Here is a 23572-nt window from a genome sequence, read left to right on the forward strand (position 1 = left end):
ACAATTAATTAAAAGATATACAAGTTAAAAAATGAACGTTGATCTATTATGTAACAAGTAAACAGTTAATTCATGGGTATTTGGGTAACAGTCAAAACTGTTGTGGGGGGATGACATCTGAACAGATGCCAGAGGCCGAGAGGGCGAGAAAAACAGTTTAGAATGACATCATCGACACAAAGATACAACAGCCCCCCCCCCCAAGGAGGAAAGAACAATTTTCAAATTTTATATGAACGGCCTAAAGCGAATAGAAATATAAACCTGCATCCAGCCGCTTTGATGTTTTTGTCCCGCAATTCCAACATGCTGAAGAAGATGCCCGTCAAAAGGTAACATAATGTTTCAAAAGCTATACACATAAAATAGCACTTTATAATAAAGTATCAACGTATTTAACGTTGAATTTATGTTCAATTAAAATATAGGTAGCACGTGACAGCTTAACGCATCACTGTTTTCATCGAAATTTTTATTTTTGTTATTTCATTGTACAAATTCAGATATTTACCACAGTAAGGCTTAGAAGTTCTATTCTTGTAATGTTATACTTGTCGAAATTAATAATTTATTTCTTTGCCTGTATTGATTTATATATCCTCGACTTTGGAATCTAGCAAAACACACAATCAGCCTTGGCCTCTTAACACAGTTCCATTTAACTAGTTCTGGTAAAAAACGATCGGCAGCGGAGATAAGTAGTAGAGCTTGTTTACAACACATGCACACGCATGTTTAAAGAGTCGGTGAAACAAGATGAACCATGCAGCTCTGTTTGCGTTTTCTGTGTGTTATCTGTATGGATATGTTCAAACAAATGGTACGATTATTTGTATTTCTATTGGCATTTTAAATATATCCATCAAAAGTATAGATTAGTGTTGTTTAAATTAAATCTTGCATTTGAACGTTGACCACTTGAAGTAGTAAAATGTTCGAACATTTACAAACTTTAGCTGTCTTCATAATGTATATTGGCACAGGATCTGTTTAAATCAATCGATGCGCCAAATTGATACAAATAATGGCTCAACAATGATTTCAACGTCAACATCCTTTTTCGTCGCATGTATGAGAAAATCGTTTAAAATAACGTATTTCCCATTTAACTGAAATGTATCCCTTTCATATCAGAAAATACAAACTGTTTTCGCCTAAGTCTAGATGTAAACAAAATATTGTAATATTTCAAAGATAGCAGGCCCGTAGAAATATTAACGTGGTGAAATATGATCGTTCTGTATCAAGTAGGCAATTCAAGTTAAGTAATTGTTTATGTAATCTGTTGGATCGTCCGCACGTATTCAAAACGACCGTATTGACATCAAATCATATTTTATTAATTCGACATTTGTTGTAATTCACATTCATAATTTTCATATCATAAACGTTTAATATAAATTACAGGGCAGTAGTCCAACATTTAACAAAGACCACGGGAATATGACAAAGTTAATAGAGTTATGATCATTATTGCACGACGAACAAACTTTCCGGTGACTTGGCCGTACAGAAAATATCCGTCTGGCACCTGCACACCTTCGATATTTCAAAGAAGATGAGTCACACTCAAAAACGCGCCTCATATGATTTTTACTGTATGGTTATGATTAGATAAAGAGCAATTAACTCTCTAGAAATATAAATGTCTGTAATTAAACTTAACAATAAGTTATCGTTTAGAATGCGGATTTTCAAATGAACTAATTGTCGCCAGTATTATTTATTATTAATTGATGCAGGTGGCTTTTCATCACCCAATTGTGTTGTCGTCCTCATTTAAAAAAAATATCGAATCTATTAATCAAACGCGCTTGTCATCGTGTCGGATTTGTTTTGCATCATAATATTTCCTTATTCATAATGTATTTGGTATAAAACTGCGGGATCCTTAAACGGGGAAAAACGATCAGAAAAATGTGTCTGATAGCAAAACCAAAAATAAGGCTGGATGCAAACACAATATGGTAGGCCGGGATACTCAAATCATCTATTGGTACGCATAAGGACATGTGCTGTATTTTTTCAGGGGAACCATGTGACGAGGCAAACCAGCTCGGGTTTTTAGAGAAGCGTGTCAGCGGTTACACTTTGGCCGAAGATGAAGATCCGATTTGTGACTTTTACCTTTCTTCTGGCTGGTACTCGATGGGAACATACGTGATTTCCTCACAGAGTATCACGTGTGGAGCAATATTTTCCTGGTATAGAACAGGTCAGTAACTGTACCCGAAAATAAAGGGGAATTTACTTTTTTAAGTTAGACGAAGATTTTTTTAAAAATGTAATACAGTACTATATCGTTGATATTTCGGTACGTTTGAAAATATAACCTAATTACAACATCATGGCCCGGTTGTTCAAAACTCTCGATAAGGATTTAACGTTAACTATCATCGTTAAATGTTACGCTGTCAACGTTAAAATTAAGAAGACATAAAGAGCTGTTCAAACTTAACACTTACGCTGACGGCGAGAAAGAAGGCGTTAATTTAACGACTCTTCTAACGTTGGTCTGGACAAACGTTAGAGTCAACGTCAAATAGTCAGTCGACGTTAAAAATAGCTGACACAGTTGGTGCTTTTCTAATTAACAGAAGCAAAGAGAGGATTTGATTATTTCTTTCGATCCACATTGCAGAATATTTACCTGCATAAATGACCCTGAGGTAAAATATCTCCATGATGACAGATTGGGCGTTCACAATGCACTGTCAATATGACAAGTGTGGGAGACCAACTCACTTTTCTATGTCCATAGTGTTAGTTTACTATAAATGGAGGAAGCCACTACCAGTACAAATCCCATTTATCGAATTAAATAATATTTTCTTCGACTGTTTACATCATCTGAACGCTTGAATTACAACACAGATAAGTCGGTAAATAAGAAACGGTCGGACGCTTCACCCCACTGATAAATCGATCGCCCCTTTTATGGATCAACCTGTTTCACTTCAACTAACAGGGTAACTGTTTATCTCAAAATACAAATAAACATAAATATTGCAAAAGAATCACCAGTTTTGAAAAAACATAATTGTTAAAATTCAATACTAAAATATTGCAAAATTATATTTGAGGAGGTTCCAGTTAAAATTCCCCTTACCTGTTTAAAGCCTAATATTTTTCATTTCTGTTGGGATCCGGTGATCCCCATTTTTATATCATGTTCTGTTTATGTAAGTAAAGCATGTATTTGTTCCAATGCTGGCATATTTTACAAATTGTAATTTTTAAGCTGCTCACGCAGCTGCTCATGCAGATTAAATTAAAGCATCAATACACTTTACATTTGAGTAAGTGAATATAAAATTTACTAGTTTTTTATACTAGTAATATTAATATTTTCTCAAAAATTGAACGTTTTTAAAATAGCCCAACTGATATTCTAGTTAAGGGCAAGTAATTCAGTAAACATGAATATTTAATGTAATGTAACCTCAAATCATTTTTCCCTAGTTTTTTTCCGTTGTGGTTAAAACATGGCCTTGACATTCATAAAAAAAAAACAGAATATATAAATATACATGTGTATATATATATATCATCATGTTATATATACCGTTACGTATAACGATTGGTCTACAAAAAAAAACAACGTATCCTTAATTTTTATATCATTATTCAATTAATCTTGACTAAACCACAGACTAAACTTGAGCAAAGTGATGAAATGAATAATGAAATACACTACTGCCTGTGACTAAGTTATGAAAGTTTAACACTTAAAGTGGATTAACCCTTCAAGTGGATAGGATAAGTTTGATTGTATTTTTCACCACATCAGATCACAGAAATTGTAAAGGACTATAGAAATACAAACAGGAAGTGAGCTTAACGCTGATGTTAACGCCAACACGTAAGCGTTCCATCAGTGTTAGCTAACGCTTACGCCGATAGATTTTTGAACAACAGGATAACGCTGATGTCGTAAGTTAACGTTAACGCTAACGGTTAAATCTAACACGTCAGTGTAAGCGTAAGTAATTTAACGATAGTTTTAAACAACCGGGTCCATATATAATTTATTTGAATTCGTGAGGGGGACAACATCCTTTACGTGTACTCTTTACCTATCCTATGTTCAGCATATGTAAGAAGAATGATCCCATTGGGCATGGCTTTAGTATTTACGCGTGTTCGAGAGTAGGTTTAGCGAGAACTTTATTACTTTCGTCCACACGGTTTTTGCTCAACGGTTGGCAAAGTTGACAACCGTTGGCCTCCTATTCTTTTTTATGGTCTCCTCATGGCTCCTGAATACACAACTAGTTTTTAATCATCATTAAATCATTTTATATTCAACGTTATAAAACCTTCAACATTTCCATGAAAAAAATGGTTGTAAAATATGATACATTTATTCCGTTTGTAAGCCACATAGCAATAGTAAAGCTAAAGTTTATAAACAACACAGTAATCCAGATCAAAATACATTTGTCCGCTATTAATAGCTAACATAAAGTTACTTCTAATAGTTTTATATAAGTTATAAGCTTTACAATGTGTGTAAAAATGTTTAAAGATAGCATTGGATTTGAAGTATATGGACGCGTTAATACATATTGGACGTAATTGTGCAAAGGTCTTTGTTGATACATAGTTTTATAAAAAATAAAATTCCAAAAGTACCTTCAGTTTGATAAAAGTCATATTTTAAATTAGTAGATAAATGCTGAAAATACGACATGTGTTCGATTGAGTAATTCAGGGTTTCTATTCCATGAAATATAAGGCTTTAGCATGGATGATGAGAGCATATTCCAGGTATCAAATATTATAACGATATTGAAATATCATACTGTATACAATAGTTAAAATAGCTATGCCTATGTCTAAAGAACAATCACTTGAATGAATATGCACATTTTGTCCACACTGTAAACCACTGATAGTAGGTTGCGATATGCCCTACTTATTTATCAACACAACAAACTGATAAACAGATAAGTGTCATTCAACTGATCAACAAGTCTGCATTCTCGAGTTACTTAGGTAGTGTAATAGGTTTACTAAATGATTTATAATATAATTGTATCAAGGCTGATTCGGTAAACTGTCTTGTTTACCTTTACGAGTTTTGTTTCGAATTAGTAAATCGGGTTCATACTCGGCACAGAAACAGTATCTTCAGCTCCATGTCCAAAATGATAAACAAGTTTTGTAAATTTGCAGAATTGATTTTTCGCTGGCTTCCAGCCAAAGCGTATCGTTTTCGAATTTAACAAACAGTATTAAGCAAACATATAAGCCCACACAATCCATGTGAAAAAAGCTTTCCTGGCCTGACTGGAAAATACTAGGGATGCAAACGAAGGGCAAAATTAATTTTCGAATATTCGGTAATTCTTTCGATCGAATATTTGAATATTCGATTGCCGAAATAAATATTTTAGAACATTTAGTAGTCTACTATTATTATAATTCGCTAAAGTAAACTAACCTACTTTGTCGTAGCCTGTACGCGCGGCGGACCCTGATTTCCCAAAATGAGCCTTTCAAATTCTCCATTTTCAGGAAGAAAAAAGCAATAAATTATAAACAGAAAAACAACAAAATCGAAAAATTTCAATTCCACTGCCTTCATACTTGTAAACAATGTGAAATTAGATGGATTCCTCCTCAAATTGCGTTTTTCGCCAATGGAGGGTCTTTCCATAGGACGAGCTGAGATTCTGAGATTGACCTCTAAATTTACTAAATATAACTATAGAAAACCATAATCAACTCGGGAACTACTAAAATAATAAAACGAAAACATATGTGGATTTGACTCATGTATCATCTATTGTACAACAATAGAGGGAATATAGCATAAAACGCTATACTAGACATTTATTTACATTCAAAGCACGAACATTGTATCGACACATGGAAAACAGTTTTAAGCACATAAATGTAACAACATTATTGTTGCACATGGCATTCATATCGTCACGGTGATTTGAGCTGATTTGTTGCACAGCTTTATTTGTAGCCAAGACAACACATAGGTGTTAAAGCCGAATCCAAGCCAGTTATTGTAAGAGTAAGGGGACTTTTTAAAGTACCCGACGATATGTCCTTAAATGACTTATGACTCGTGTTTAGTGAACTGTCATCACATTTACACCTCTGGCAATAAGGGCCCATCGTTGAAAAAAACAAAACAAGACAAACAAACTTTATAAACAACAACAGTGTTTTAGGCAAAAGTTTTTTTTTTATTCTGTTTATTGAACTGTATTTTCAAAATACACATTCACATTATCGCCCGACAAATACAATACCGTGTCAGAACGAGAATTTCGCAACATGGTATCGCTGTTGACTGAGCATTGACCTGCCCATGTTCGATATCAAACACCTTTTCGCATTATCTAGATGTTCAATCAAACCAGAACCCAAGTAATTCTTGCCATTAGTTTAATACACGGAATCATCTAATAAATGTCCAATGTTCGTGGTAGTTTCACGACATAGTTTTTCGCCTTTTGCAAGTTTCTATGGAATCTTTCACAATACCTGATTCGGAGTAATCATCATGGATTTAATTTGAGACCCCGAACCTACTCGCAACCTGTGCTACCATTTTCGCGACAGTGAATGCCTCTATGTTTGGTAATAGGAAGCTCTCGGTACACTCGACGCCATTTGTCTGTACACATTGCCGTTCTGATAAACAGATCGCTCAACGATTACATGTATACGGCCTTTCCCTCCATGGTGTACCAACTTCTTAATACATTTGCATTCTGCTGAGCCATTTTGATGTCATTAAGGGTCTATGCTGGAGTGACATGCATCTAAAATCCTGCATTTGCCTGTTCACTGGTTGACACTTCTTACCACAAACTGTGAGCAAATATCCTATTTAGAATATCAGAGCGTCAACACCCTTATGCAGTCGACATGCTCGATCTGCATTTCCTTTGAAGACAACACCTCAAAGCATCTCCCTCAGGTTTCGGAAAATTAAAAGAAAACACAGAAAAGAGCTATGATCGATTTGCCCAAGTAGCTTATTTTCGAAGAGGTTTTATAGGAGATGATTTGCTAAATGTGATAGTCTTCAGGGCTCTTTCTTGAGTCACAATACAATTCCTTCCGATTCACTCAGTCTTCAACTGTTTTAAAACTATAATTACAATGTAACTGTGACTTTGTATGTTTATGTTTTACAGGTCTTGTCGACTATTTCACTGTCAGAAATCTTATAAGAGGATAAAGAGCCATATTTAGAACAAATATTCTAATCAAAGCCTGAACTATTTGAACTCGACTTGTGGTCAGTGTTCTGCCATTGGGTACCCGTATACATGGTCCAGGATGCATTTTCTAAATAAAAGTTTATTAATTTGTTTTATAATTCTGCAAAGTGCACGGTGCAATTTGCCGTTATATTAACAACGTTAGTGATGATACCGCACAGTGTTGCGTTGCACTGACCTTGAAATGAGTTTCGGGCGAAACGGCTCAGTTATTCAGTTGTTCGCTTTGAAACTAATATTCTGGATATATGAAACCGAGCATCTTACAGAAAATGCTCAATTTATTATGCAAAAAGCATACCCTATTATATAGATAAGCCGGTTTTAACAAACACCTACCGAATAAGCTGCTACTTGGAAGAATAAATGAATTATCTCATTACGAAAGTACTGCTTACCTATATTGTATAACCCTGCTATCGGGCATACCAAGTAGTATTTCGTTTCTTTTTTGAGGAGACTGCAGTATCTGTTTGCGTGTTCTAGGTGAATTACCAGCTGACACGGCACAAGGCATAGTTGATTTAGAACTCTGTTTGACTGATGGTAGAGATGTGTGCCATGACAAAATAACGATTAAGGCAAAACTGTGTGAAGATGATAGGTACGTTTTTAAACTGGTTGAAGTCTGGGGCTGTCCTGAAGCATACTGCATAGGTAAGTTGATAAAAACATTCATTTGGAAGCTGGTTTAGATTAACTGTTTATTTAAAAATAATGTGATCTACAGTCATGACTTTTCTCGAATAGTGTTATTATATATGTATGCATCCAAATATGCACTAACGAAATGCTTTAAAAAGAGTTATTTAATTTAAAACCGGAACCTCTTAATGACATTCATAAACTGACAAATAGTTATGCACAATTGACAGACGTGTTCGGTGAACTTTGTCGTGCGTGAAAATTACTTCTGGCGCCCCATGCCAGATGAGTCAAGCGCAACTACGCGCCATTTCTTATTTCGTGGTCTGCAACGGAATGTTTTATGGATAGTAAAGTATTGCATTTAAATAGAGCTTCATGGAATATATATTTCCTACAGGAAGTTAATTAAAACTGCAAATAAACCATCTTTTAAAACGCGATCTTCGAGGTTCAGCATTAAAGTAAATAAGTGCATGCTATGACGCTCCTATACGCGCTATTTGATGATATAATATATATTACACAAACAATGGATTTTTCTATGTCAATTTCTTTACACATAATTATATGAATTAAGATATCCTGAGGGCACGTGCGTAAGCCGATACTGATGCTTGTCGTGTTTCGGCAAGACATCGCGTTTAAGGATCGAAAACACATGATATACTATATATGATCATTTTCAGCCCTATTGTGTCATTTCTCTCCCTTTTTGCTTATCAAGCAATCGAGCGGTTAAAGACTTCAATTCTAAGTTATACTTATTTTGCTATTGCTTCATATAAATTATGTTTTGCTTTAACCTACCTGACCATAGATTTCGCTGTTCGTTTACGCTGATGACTTTAATTCAATTCACTTGTACCAAATGCTTAGAAAATGGTTAGTAGCTTATGCTATTAATTAACCAAAAATAAAAATAATTGCTATTTCTATTAAATATATACATATAAATTAAGTGAATACAATGCGGTCATTAACAACACATAGGATTCTAGCTAGCTCAACTAGTTGCCTCATCAACTACTACTATCACTCACACTTACACCGTAGACCGTCCGACTCATGGTAGCTCAGCTACCGGACAATATCACTTCTTCCATTCGTAAAATTAACACACTTGACCTCATTGTCCGACCAACACTAGCTCCCCGTACCCTTAAAAACCCGTGAACTCAATACTATCGGTGGAACTGTAGATTCAGTAACTTAATCTCGCTTATTCGTCATCAAGTTCCTCTTTTGAAGCACGAACCTTTGGTTAAGTAACGTCTTGTTACTCTGGCTTAGGTGTTATTTCCCGTTCGCACTCGTAAACGGCAATAGAAAGAACTAGTTAACAACCCTTCGTCATTTACCACCTGATTTCCGAAAAGCCTGTTAACTCAAACGATGCGGAAAACACGCCTTCAAACGCAAATATTCGAGCAACATTCTCTCAAATAAATCCCCTGGATTGCCTTGAAATGCAGTATGATCTAGGTTAAGCTACCCGATCACCGAAGTGCAGGGCACACACGGAATATACACCTTGAAAATTATCTCGGAAACCCACAATCTCTAGTACTTTGACATATTGAGCTTCTGGCGAAAGGTCAGTGCCAGAATGAGGGTCGTGTAAGCTTATTTATATTCGCTCTCGGGTCTTGTCAAGTCGGCGAGTGCTCCGATAAGATTGCTAGTCACTTTAGATTTATGGAGCATAGTGCACGGACAGAATGTAACCCTGGTCAGAGCTCTACTGGTTCGTTAACTTGCTCTATTGTACAGCCCTGTCACTCGGGACCCCTCCTTTAACGTCTCGCCCGGATGGCGTAAGTATGTTAAGTGATAGGGCGAGGAATCGAACCTGCGATCCCTGGATTGACAATCAAGTGTGTTACCACAAGCCCACGAAACCGCCACTGAGAGAATGACATAATTCCGCAGGAACGTGTTTCATATATAATGTTTGATCACGTGACGAAACGACAGAATGATACGTGTGTGTGTGTGTGTGTGTGTGTGTGTGTGTGTGTGCGCGCGCGCGCGTGTGTGTGTGTGTGTGTGTGTGTGTGTGTGCGTGTTTTAATTTACACTTTTACGTTTCAGAGCTACTGGATGACAGCGAAGGTAATACAACTTTTCTTTCATTACAATTGATAAAAAAGAACTTCAGATATAACACACACACTATACATGAGGTACCTCTCTATAATGCACATTTCTGGTTTGAAAGTTTCACTATTTCAATGCTCGAACACATGTACACAATTATCTATGTGGTATGCTTGCTAAAGATTTAAGCTTAAAAGTAAATAACACTTGAAATGTCGCAATAATGTTTTTTTGGCCATTTAAACTACTGTTGGATACCATTTAGGCCAAAAAAATACCAGTGTTTCCAGTAACATGGCCACAAAAAAAACGGTCGGGAATTTATTAATTTATTATTTTTTACAGTTTCGATTTCATGCAAATTTCTGTTGCATCAAATCAATTATATAATATCTAAGCTTTCCATAATTAACAAAAAGTCAGAAAAAAACAGGATTGTTTAATGTCTGAAATCATTTCCTTACCTTCGACTACCGTATTTTCCCGCCAATTTTGCCCATGAAAGTTGGTGTTTTTTGTATACAATACTCCTTTATAAGACGCGATCGGTTTTTGGAAAAATCAAGCACTTCAATTTCTACAAATCTATGATGATGTTCTAGCGAAACAGTCATTTATCAACTAAAATTGTTAATTTGCTTTTTCGCCGATTTTCTTGTCAACTGTGTCAACTTGTCAACTCTTATGCGGAGGAAGGTTAATAATAGAACAAGTAAACGCGGATATGGATTTATTTTACGTATCTTATTTTATTATTTATAATTTATCGTTATTCTCGTTACAATCATTTTATTGTTTATATTCGTAGTGAATTCAAACATTTCGGTCATTGTTTTTAAGATTCCCAGACGACGAATATTGATTATAACATGTTTATGGTATTTTCTTACGAGCCTAAACGAAATCCAAATGTTATCATATAGTATCCGACCGACCAGTTTAAATATAAACCATAGCCACGCGCCTTTGATCTTATTACCGCTCGTGCTCTGATGTCACAAATTGTATCGTTTGATCCGCAGCGGACACATTCCTATAAATGTGTTGTTATAACTTTCGCAGGTTTTTGTTTGAATTTCAGTTGATTGGACTTAAATTAGGCGAAATAAATAACCATTGATAACTGCGAATAAATTAGTGTAACGATTAATGAAATGTGAACCTCGCAATTAAGCCTGCATGAATTCGCAGAGCCTAATCGTATGAAGCCTGCATGAATACGGAAAGCCTATTGTAAAAAAGTAAGTTCTATTTTGGACATGAATAAATAACACCGCGAACTATCCTAAATATTTTCATTATAAAGACAGCAAAATGTGTCTCCTGTGATCAACCACGTGTTCGGACCATAAACATGCGTTTGCCAATTTGAAGATATCGGACAGGGATCGCTGAACTCCGCCATTTTGTTTCCCTGTTGACAAAGCGTCTCGGTAATACATAATCAGGAATGAAAGTTTATTCTCCAGGAACAGAACAGACAAACAACAAAAATAACGACGATATATTTAATTTTTGATTTTTTACTTTTATGCCTAAAGTTAGGGTCGGCGAGGAAAAATAGGGTTGGTCGGGTTACCGGAAACACAGGTGGTTGTTTTTTTGGGCTTAGTAACGTTTACGACATAAACGTCACATATTTTTGTCTCAAGTTATGATGCTATCATACAGTTGCACACAAGTGTCTTATCATGGATATCTCAATTCTAGATAAAGCGTTTGATGAAATACGCAAAAATCTACCATCAAGTTACGAAATTGCATAAAAATTAATTGGTAAGAATTCACAAACATTTTGAACAACATGGTTCGTTTTTCTTAAAATAACATTTATTGAATATCCATCGAAAACGCATGACTTTTGTGCAATTGGCACTTGAACCATTGATTTGAAATGTTGGCCAGTACGATTTGTGGGGTTTTCAATCTGTATATGTTTTAGAGTCTGGCTGAAAAACGATACTACTGGGAACTAAAAAAAACACCTTTGACTTCAATATTTCAGTTAACGGTGAACCACCAAATATGACTTCAATCAATCCAATCATAACGCCCGCAGTGCATAATGAAGCTAAAACCAACACTTTACGATTCTATTGTACTTTTGATCCACATGTTGAAAAAGCCGTACTGTACAAGGTAACATGGGCCATTTCGCTACGAAATACCCTTATTGATGAATTGACTCAAAAAGGACCTGAACAATTTAGTGATACTTTTAATACATCAACGATGCTTACGGAACATGATATGACGGCAAAAAGCTATGGATTTGGTGATACGGTAAGAACATTCAGGTCTAACCTATCCACCTATACAACTTAATCAACTCCCTGCTGCAGTTGTTTCGAGTCAACTGCTGTCGTGTGTTATGTCGTCTAAACGTATTAATATGCAATAAAATCTACTAGACAAGCCAAGCTAAGTCGACAAAATTTCAAACATTACCCCTGATTAGAAAACTTTAGAGCCAAAAGGACACAGAAAATGAGCCACCTAATGTTACAGCACAATTATTACATCTACACAACCCGCAAAAAGGATCAAAATTGAATAGTAACTTTGTTTGTTTTTTTCGTGTGTTTGATTCAGAACCGAGCTGAATAATACTTATTTTCTTTCTTTTACAGATTGTTTGTATTGTGAGGGCAATGTTTAAACTCAACGGAAATGTTAGTGAGCCAAAGACCAGTCCCGAATTGTTTTGTGGTATAGAAGTATGTGTAGTACTTTTTAGTAGGTCTCTTTAGAAAAAATGACTTGTCCATTACTAACCATCACTTACATATATGTACGTTTCATTTTGTTTGTTAACTGTCTTTTAAATAGTTGCAATTTGTGCAATATCCAAACGGACCTTCTAAGATATCTAAGATTTCAACCAATACTTATGTGAAAAACTACAGAAACAAGCTCAGTAGCAAAAAATTAAACATAAACACGGTTGAATGGCACTGAATAAACGCCAAAGACATAGAACACAAAAACAAAAAAATCACAGACAAGAAACATGGAAGAACAGCACAAAACTCCACAAAGAGCACAGTGCAAATCATAAACTCGTCATAAGTAACATATCAATGAATGTACATATTGATATCTTAAAGCTGCACTCTCACAGATTGAACGTTTTGACAACTTTTTATTTTTTTGTCTTGGAACGAGCAAATTTTTGCGTAAATATCTTAAAACCAGTGAAGACTGATGAATGGATCAGATCGCAGATTTTTTTTATTTTTCTGCTTCAAAATTGATGTTTTATGCATTTTTCTAAACCTTTAGTAACGGTTTTAGCCATAAAACATTATGTTTGAAATGGAAATATGAAAATCTGCAATATGATCTTTTGTCAACAGTCTTTCGTTATTGGTTGGCAGAGTTTTACGCAAACATTTGCTAATTCCAAGACAAAAAATAATAAAGTTGGAAAAACGGTAAATCTGTGAGAGTGCAGCTTTTAACATATTGCTTTACTTTTCAAAGATTTTCTTAATGAAAGTGAATATGTGTAAACCTCTGCATATTTATCGCCCTTTTCACGATCACATTGTATTCATGTTATTACGTTTATCGAAGATGGCACTTAAATAAATATAATCTCATTTTTATGTAATTGTTTATACTTTATACAGGTGGATAGTGACTCTTCATTAACCCTTGTGGACACGCCATTAAATCAAAGAAAGACAGCGAAGCTCAATCTTCGATTAAACATTCCGTTTGGATGTAGTCCGACAAGAAAACGCGGTTGCTCCTTAGATGTGCTTTTAGTTCAGTTGGATGAAAATAAAAATTGTAGATTTTCGAGTATAAGTGCCGGCGATGGAAGAAACTATGATATGAAATGCGGGGGACGAATACTTCAAAATGACATTGGAAAAAACGTTTCGGTGCACATAGATTTGGTCACTGGCGATTGGAAAGGTTCATACAAGCAGGAGTTTCATGTTTCACTTCATACGGGATCTCACTATCACTCATTTTTTCAAACGAAATTTTTAAAAATACTGACAGTAAGTACATGATACTATATAAACTAATTTAAACTCAATTTGAAGAACAACATATAGGTCATGCCTAAAGTCTCAGTATCTGCGTTTGTTAATAATAATTTACACGGTTGTTTTGAAACTAAAAAAATACAATAGAATTATATATTTCATATTTTGAACATGTTTGTAACTTTTACAAACAATTCATTGATTGCACTAAGTGCATTTAGTCGTTAATTCTGTTCAAATGTTTGACCTTTACATAAGAAGATTAAAACTCATTAGGCCGCTAGAGTTGATTGAGGCATTTAAATGGATATTGCAATATACTGTATTTTTTTCAGATTAAAGCTCTTTTAGAAACAAGGCAACTACGATCAGCTCATTGTTGGTCAAATAACGACCCACGTATGCGAACGTTTGACGGAACGTAAGTCACATTTGCCAGTCATTGCATAGTTCTTCATGCACACAGTTTGTATGGACATGTTCAAAGTATGATATCTTAAAATTCGTTCAATCGACGGACATGTTTTGAAAGACTTTTTGTTATACCTAGGCTAATACCGCAATATCTACTCCATGCACTTAACCCGCTTTTTAGTTCTTCTTTACGACGTTTTCTAAGAAGACCTTGTTTGTGTATATACCTTGAATGTGTTATGTGTAAAAAAACATAAGACTGAATAGAAACAATCGTTTTCAGACAATTTCAGCACCACGACGTGGGTGTGTGGTATCTTTACATCAATACCGAAGAATCATTACAGGTTATTATAATTCCGTATCAGGGCTTGGCAAGAAAACCTTTGTTGAACTAAATAAGATTGTCATATTAACTAGTTCTTGTTTTATTACAGTTTGATATCACTGCTATATGAAAAAGGTGTTTGTGTATGTTATTTCTTTAGATTGTTCGTACCTACTTTTTATGTTACTCGATAGTGAATACAACATAGAATAAAACACCTATGGACTTGCTATATTAATTATATAAGATGTAATAATCACCTTATAAGACAATAATTACCTCGGTTAATGCCTCGTTTTGCTTGGAATATCACTTTATATTTGATAACTAGAAGTCAAAAATAAACCAGACCCCTGTTTCGGTAAACATGTAGATTTGCTGATTTTCCAGTTGGGATGGCATGGCCGAGGATGAGAACAAAATGCATTTTGCCGAAACAGAAGTCATTAATTGCTTATCTCGTATATTACAGTGTAAGATATGGTGGCTCAATTTAAGAATATACATTAAGAAAATAAGAAAGCTATTCCAGAAAATCCCTGGACATTTCTTGTTAGATCAGATCATGGTCGATAATTATTCTTTCTCACAAACTCTCAAAATATTTGTCATCATTTTCTTTGTCAAATAATCAGTTATGCCACAGAAAAGCCAATCATATTATCTATAATTGTTATTCGCATATATTAACGCATGCATATATCAAATTAAAATTCCGTATTTTTTATTTTAATATTTTATTATATTCAAAACGCCACTACCATGTCCATCATTTTGATAAAAAACGAATTATATGCACATAGAGGGCGTAGGCACAAAATTTAAACATACATTAATGCATAGGCTAAACAGTAAAAGAATACTATTCTGAAATTCTTTCTCATAAAATGCAATGTTTGAGTCATTATTACTCTTAGACCAATCAGGATTGCACCTACATGTAAGTTAAGTACTATCAAACAATACGTGAGTATATGAACGTGTATGAAGTGTTATTATCGATCATTTTAACTGCTTATCATAGGTTTTGATTAAAACAAAACAATGTCGACCTGGTTGGGGAGTAACATGCAACTGTGGTGTCGTCGTTAATGCCGGCCGGGATGTGTTCTCCATATCTGCTTGTGAAACGGGACACTACTTTGAAAGAAAGTATACATCATGTGAAGACGAGAAAGTTCTTAAAATTACCACATCATCATCCGGATTAATAGATGTAAGACATGATTTAATTAAGGCGCTTGTATATCATTAAGGCTATTTATCAATATGATTTAAATCATCATTGTCATTTGCAGATTTAAAAGTGCACATTTTATACATAGAATGGCTAAGATTTTTTTATTTTGTTGTTGTTGTGTTTTTGCAGATTATTCTTCCAACAAAAACGAGAGTTCAGGTGAATCCATACAGGGCACCTTTTCTCAATGTAGACATCTGGGCATCAAATGCTGATTCTAACAAGCCAACAGGTCTTTGCGGTTACCAGGATGGGAATATGTTCAATGACTATACCTATCTAGACGGGTCTAGAACATCAAACGTAGCTGCTTGGAGACAATCATGGAGGTTATTCATTAACTCATTATCTTATAGCACAAATGCTAACCGCTCACCTCCATTTAACCGTGGAGTCTTTATTTATTCTGTTGATTAGTTTTCCGTGGAAATTTAAAATTCTGTATATGCGAGCACTCGGTGTGCTTCATTTTTAATGATATTGCAATTGGTCTTGCTTTTCCGATTCTTAGAGTCTCAAGCCTCAACATTATGTGTCTTTGTTAACATTTTAACTTTTTAGGCATCCTATCCATATATTAGTAGTTTCGGCTGACCTTGTTCACATTACAATCTGCAATATAAGGCACACCTTTGCAGAGAGTGGACCTTTAAATTAAATTAATGTGGTAAATAAAGGGTTACCACTAAACCGGGTTTATGTTTAAACTTTTTGCTACTGAGCATGTTTCTGTAGCTTTTTGCATATATATTAGCTTCAACTTTCAGAATAACGGAATTTAAATATAAATTTTAAAATAATTTACATAAAGGAAGCCAAATTTCATACTCATACCTAGTCGTACAATTATATATGCAAGTTATAAAAGCAAATTGTCGAATAGTTTCATTTCATCGGTTCTTTGTTTTGTTTGATCTTATCGCCTTCGGATCTACACGTTTTCTATCAATAAACTGCTTTTAGGAGCACAAAGTTACATCTTACAATATAAGTTACTTATTTTTTTTATAGTATAAAGCAATTAAAATTGGCCATCAGTTTTCGTGCAAGCAAAATAATGAGATTGAACATATGAGAAGTTATTACTTCTACTTCTTTGCAATGCTTAAACTTTCGGGACAAGAAATATAGGATTTATCACTAGTCGTCATATTAACCACAACAAAATTCACATGCTTTTTTGCATTAAAAAGGGCAAAACAACCTACTATTGTCACATACCCTGGTTACGATATACATACGGTCGGATTAAAGCCCTAATCGTTCATTTCAGAGTACCAGACGATAAGAACCTGTTTGAAAGGGTAAAAAATCTTACACCTTGGCCCGGACAAAAACGTTTTTGTTCGTGCACTAACACGAACGGAGACATATCTAAAAACATTATATGCAGTGCGGTTGGCCCAACATTTTGTTATGTGCATGGAAATGAGGACCAGTTCGATAGGTGTTTCACAACCCGATTAACACGACGTAAACGGAGTGTGAATAGCGGGGAGTCTGATACGCATGAAAGTGCTGTAACATCAATGGATTTGAGTGAAACGGAGTTTGATTTAACAGTAAGATATTTAGTTGCAATATGATGATACATTCTTTTGCGTGATTTTAAAGGCGCACAATATAGATTGATGCAAAACATTGTTTAACAATTTCAATGCAATTAATTGACTTTCAAAATAAAACGGAAAAAAGCAGATAATTTGTGCACAGGTAGCATTTTAGTCTTTATATATGGTGTTTATCAATTAATATTTGAAAGAACTGTTTCGGCTGAACTTGTTTGTACTTAAATAATTGAGTACATCACCAAACGGTTCTTTAATCACGTTTAAAAGGGAACAACGATGTCAATAATCACGTCATTTACTTTAACAAAGCTCTCAATAATCAGCCCATTGTCTATTTTCATAATCCAACTGTTTTTTACAGCCACTGACCGGAATCACTTTCGATAACGCAACTGCCTGGGCATACTGTGAGGATGCATTCAACATAACGGTTTTGAGAATTTGTTCACAGTTGAAGAATTTTACCCAAACAGATTATTTGCAAAACTGTGTTGATGACATCTTGGTAACTACATTTACTCTTTACTTGTTTACAAAATATTTAAAAAGAAATTACCTTTTCTATTCAACGCTGGTGTAAACTATTATAATTATACCTGATTTCGGTTTTTCATTTTTTTTTCTTGTGATTAATGTTTAGTACTTAAACACTATTTTAACCCCCAGTGAATTTCTGTTCACCGACCATTCTAGGGCGATAACCCCATCATGTTTTCGTCAATATAGTTCGATTCATGTGTTGATTGTCTGTGGGGTTTTATTGTGTGGTATGTTTATTTTTATACAATATGTGTCCTTTGTTTAGTTTATATTGAAAGACAGCCAATCATGGGCACTGAACAAAACAAATATTCTATTTAGACAGTACAACTTGCAATGTCTGCATTACATACATGATGTCAACGTGCATATACAATGGCAAAACATATAAAAACAATTTATCGTACAAAAATGTTCAAAAAAGTAGTAAAAAAATATTTGAAATTATATTTATTGGAGGTTGAACTAAATATTTATCGCTCAAAAGTAAATAAGATATTTTTCATATCCAGAGCTTATTCAACATATAAACAAACAAAACAATATCTTTCCTCACGAAACGTTCGATTTCGGGTATATTTACCAGTGGATGTACTGATGTCTAAGTCTTGTAAAGTATAAACGTAGGCTTTACGGCAAAACATTAAAAACTTTTTTATATTTTAGAGTGTTTCTATATTAAAGGTTTCTCTACCCCGTTGTTCAAGGACAAATTATAAACTTTATTTGCAGCATTGTCGTATATATATAACAGAAACTTAAATTATCGAATATTTTTTTAACATTGGAAACCCAATATCATTTACCTCTATTACAATCAACCAAAGCTTGTTCATACGCAGTCCTTAGAAATAATTATCAGCATGTACTACACATATTTATATTATTCTTATATATCTATGAATATATAACGGTTTTCTTCTTAGTTCACCATAAATTCGGACAAAAGTGGTATTTTGTATTACAATCTTTAGTTTTAGAAAAACTTTTTAGGCATGACAATGCTCATACAAATTACTTAAATGCCCATGTACGCGTTTCATTCAAACACCATATCATATGCAAAAAAACAATAACATCAAAACTAAATAATTTATTTAAAACCTTGAAACCTTAAAATATATTATTATTGAAAATATAATAGACAAAGACAAAAAAGGGAAAGGTTACATAACCTCACCTTGACATAGACTAACATCATCCAAAATAGTTTAAAGTAGATGGGTTCATTCAGAATTTGACATTTTGGAACACATCGTAAATATTTAGTAGTTTGCCATGAATATCACATTTACACATATTCAGCCATAAGGCATTTCTATAAAAAACAAAACAACATTTCATCATATCCATAAATATAAAATGTTTAAACTAAATAGTTTTGAACATGCATCAACAATCAACCTTTCATACTGGCATCCGAATGTGCATCCAAAATAAGGCAATGTCCATCACAAAATGTTTTAATGCGTTCATTAAGTACAGCAGTATATATAATTCTCGACCTAAAAAAACTATGTTTGTTAACAAGGTTTAGGACTCAGTTGCTAAATTGCAGGCAATTGATGACACTGTTTTTACACCATCCTATGTCGACTTGCAAAAGAAGAAATGCTATTCGATGATGAACGCATCAATTCCACCCCCAGCAGAAGACTTCAACAACATTACACTTGTAGTGGACGGAAAAGAAATAGAAAATGTCACGGATGTTATTATTCAGGATTCCTTAGAGCCTGAATACACGATGGAAGTGTTGAATGAGATTGTCATCAATGACTGCCCACAAGAGTGTTACGGGCGGGGTGATTGTAACAACGGTAAGTAAAGACGCGGTGCATGTTACAACTATAACTTAATGACGGGGTGCATATAACAACGGCAAGTAAAAGACGGGCTGCATGTTACAAGTATACGTACAGGACGGGTTGTAGTACTATAAGAACTATAAGTAAAGACGTACTGCATGTAACAGCGATGAGTAATCGACGGAATGCATTTAACAACGATAAGGTAGCGACGAGGTGCAACAACGATAGGTTAAAAACGGGGTGCACGCAACAACGTTAGATGAATGTGTAATAACAACGGTAAGTAAAAGACGGGGTGCAGGTAACAATGGTGGCTAAACGAAAGTTATTTGTGTTATTTTTCTTGACCATTGTGGTATAGGTACATTCTGCTGTGAAAAATACAAAGGCGCAGCATTAATTCAATTACTAATGCAATCATTTTCAATGACATTTCTGTTTAAATTAATTGAAAATTTACTTATTTAAATTGGTTCACTATGAGAATAATTTTAAGGTTTTTATCAATGTGTGTATACCACGTGATAAATTACGTCATAAATGCTTTGTTAGAAGGCAATATTTTGCTTTGAATGATGATTTAAAACAAAGATAAGTTTTCTTTTTCTTCACCATTTTAAATGAAACAAAATGCAGTCTATACCATCCATAGAGTCCCGCCTTCGTTTTATTAACAGAGTTCTATGAGGTGATTAGTTTCCTCAAACACTTCGACAAACCTGTTTCCAAACTTATGTTTTGACAGTGCTACATCAGGCGGCGGTTATGTGAAAAGGTTTGTCGAAGTGTTTAAAGAAACTTAACTCTCAATCAAGCTCTAGTAAAAGGTGGGGCTCTGTAAGCGGCGTAGACTGCGCTTTGTTTCATTTAAAATGGTGATTAAATCGTAAAATTATATGTGTTTAAAGTCTTCATTTGAAACAAAATATTGCCTTCCGGCGTAGGATGTATGACGTTATTTATATTGACGTGGTATACACACACTGCTGAATAAACATTGATAGCAAAAGAAACTATTAAATACACACAGGTTTTAAGTGATGTTTTTCTTCATTGATATATATATATATATATATATATATATATATATATATATATATATATATATATAAAATATATATATATATATATATATATATATATATATACACACACACAATTTGGTGATTTCAGGTGATTTAATGCATATGTATTATAAATTTGAGTTTTTTATATATGTTCTTCAATTTTCTAAGACGATCACCATCTTTCAAATAAGTATTGTTTAGTTTTAATAAGTTATACATGGGTGTGAACAATTTCCATTTCGCACTGTCTATATGTTTGCCAATAACACTCATTAAGACCTCCTCTTTAACCTCAATGATGAGCACTTTAAATACGTCATAATAAGAGCCTTGTATCACACTAAGCGGCGTGTAAATTTCATGAGATTTACCAATTTAAACACTCAGTAAGAGGATAGTCCAGTGCTTGATGACCGAGAATTTCTGCAACCTTTTTGAACTTATATTGGGATGGCTTATCTTCAAATATGCAACTTTTAAATAGCAGTTATAAAAATGTAATTTCAAAGAATAAGTGCTATAAAAAAACTTAAAAATTATATTCTTTTACATGGAATGAAACAGAATTACTAAAGATTATTCTAAAAAGATCTTGTTAAATACATGGTTCACATAATTATCGCATCAGGGGAAAATATAGTTTATTTACCAACAACGAAGTATTGCATTTAGCATATCCATAAATGTACCAAATTGGGCGAAGTGAAAGCTTGCAGGCTCATGAAGTTTAATCCCGAGGTGAATTAACCATTGACTGGTCCAAGGCGGTAACCCGAGAACAGTTTAATGTCCATGTAATCGGTTTATCGCTGATAAAGTGATACAATGTGCTTTTCTCGTTCAGTGTCTTATGCTACTAGCGTTGTCCCTGAAGATTAAATTGTTATTATTTGTTTAATCTGCCATATAAAGCTGAACGTTTGATAGACATTAAATAAATTTATAGCAAAAATTAAGCTGGTAATGCATGGTTTGTGTTCTTTTTATCGCATTGTTCATTTTGTTTGTTTGATATAACATTAAAAAGAGTGGCAGCCGATAGCTATTTACTTCAGGAACTTGTGAGTGTTACAAGGGTTTCACCAGTATCGATTGCTCAGTAGACCTATCGAAGCCTGTGACTATGTATGGAATCCCGGACCGAGGATATTGTGATTTGAAATACAGACCGTGCGAAAGAACGTCAGTTTTTGGCACAAACATTGCTAATACAGTCAAGTGTTTTTTAAAACACTTCTGGGTAAGCTTCACTGTATGCACTATGTCTCTAGATCTGTTCAAGGATATCCTCCGAATGTACTGAATCTAGAACAAGTATTTGTTTAAATACGCATCATGTCAAGTAAGTAATAATTAAATAAATGTGTAACGCATTACCGCCAGTCATTGAGTTTTTAAGGTTTTTATGTACAGCTTACAATCAGGCTTAAGACTTTAACTTGTTTACTTGTGGTGGCTCCTGTAAACAGTACTTAAATTAACGAAAGAAAAAGACTGTGGCGGTCAAACGTACCAACTGTCAGAAAAACATATAACAATATTAAATGATGTATTACAGACGTTTAATAAATGAGTTTTGGCAGAACATTTGGTGGGCTCATTTTTACGTCTTTAATCATTGTATGTATATAATATAAGTGATATGATGATGCATACTATATTCAATATTATAGGTAACGAACACTTCGTTTACGTATACAGAGTTTACATTTGAGACGGAGGGGTATATGCTTGCCCCTGACGAAATCAAATGTCTCTTGCCACCCGCAGGACCCACAATCCCTGATGGTTTTTTGGCATTGGGATACAACATTTCTCTGAGCAACGATGGTGATTTATATAGCGTCGATGATATTATCGTGGTGCATGACAGTGATTGTGTACAATGCACGAGAATTGGCACTGAAGTCATATGTGAAAGGATAGTGAGTACTAAGTGACATATTAAATACTCAAACACGTGCGAATTATAGTGTGTTTTTATCTATAACGAATTCTGCTTTATCTTGTCGGAAAATTGTAGTTCTAAAGGCAATTTATCCAGTCAGTTAATAACATGTATGTTCATTTTGTAGGACGGTTCTTGTATGAGGGATGGTCTGTGTTACGTGCAGGGCGAGTATATAGGCTGTTCAGAATGCTCTAGTGAGCTTGGTGGAAACGTTACTTGGATTTACCAATGTGGTATAGTATTTCACTGACAGTTCCAATGTTTTGATCCCATCATTTATTGATAAATTGTTGGTGGTGTTTGTGTCTCTCGTTCAGTGTTTAAGTCGTTACTGGGTGCCTTTAATTGGTTTACTTTTTATTTCATTGTTCTTGTATCTGCGTTTTATTGAATTGAGGTGCATAGATATATTTTGTGTAGTCTTTCTTGCATTTACTTTTTAGCAAATGCTGTTGATCAGACATAAATTGACTCTCTGTTCTTTACTATTCGTTTAACAGCCTTGGCGGGATGTAATCCTTGTTTGAACAATGCTACATGTATCAATGGCTACGAAGGATATAGTTGTATGTGCGCAGATGGCTGGAACGGGACACATTGCGAGCAAAGTATTGTTCTTATGTTAATCTGACAACCTCGATTAGTATACCA

At 34.4% G+C, this 23572-nt stretch overlaps 1 protein-coding gene across 1 annotated transcript in view; it reads left to right on the plus strand.

Annotated features, from left to right (window-relative positions):
- Window positions 1-707: 707 nt before the first annotated feature.
- The window catches only part of LOC128223686 (fibropellin-1-like), a 44550-nt gene continuing 21685 nt past the window's right edge, over window positions 708-23572 (plus strand). Inside the window, exons 1-18 of the mRNA XM_052932994.1 lie at window positions 708-820; window positions 2030-2215; window positions 7740-7910; window positions 9993-10013; window positions 12004-12281; window positions 12629-12715; window positions 13631-14011; window positions 14335-14420; window positions 14697-14760; window positions 15766-15957; window positions 16111-16310; window positions 17255-17543; window positions 17914-18057; window positions 19651-19912; window positions 22026-22210; window positions 22644-22895; window positions 23046-23154; window positions 23422-23529. Coding sequence (XP_052788954.1) covers window positions 757-820; window positions 2030-2215; window positions 7740-7910; window positions 9993-10013; window positions 12004-12281; window positions 12629-12715; window positions 13631-14011; window positions 14335-14420; window positions 14697-14760; window positions 15766-15957; window positions 16111-16310; window positions 17255-17543; window positions 17914-18057; window positions 19651-19912; window positions 22026-22210; window positions 22644-22895; window positions 23046-23154; window positions 23422-23529 — 3079 coding nt within the window. The 5' untranslated portion in view covers window positions 708-756. The remainder of the gene's footprint in view (window positions 821-2029; window positions 2216-7739; window positions 7911-9992; window positions 10014-12003; window positions 12282-12628; window positions 12716-13630; window positions 14012-14334; window positions 14421-14696; window positions 14761-15765; window positions 15958-16110; window positions 16311-17254; window positions 17544-17913; window positions 18058-19650; window positions 19913-22025; window positions 22211-22643; window positions 22896-23045; window positions 23155-23421; window positions 23530-23572) is intronic.

The sequence above is a fragment of the Mya arenaria genome, chromosome 17 (assembly GCF_026914265.1).
Source record: "Mya arenaria isolate MELC-2E11 chromosome 17, ASM2691426v1".
NCBI lineage: Eukaryota > Metazoa > Mollusca > Bivalvia > Myida > Myidae > Mya > Mya arenaria.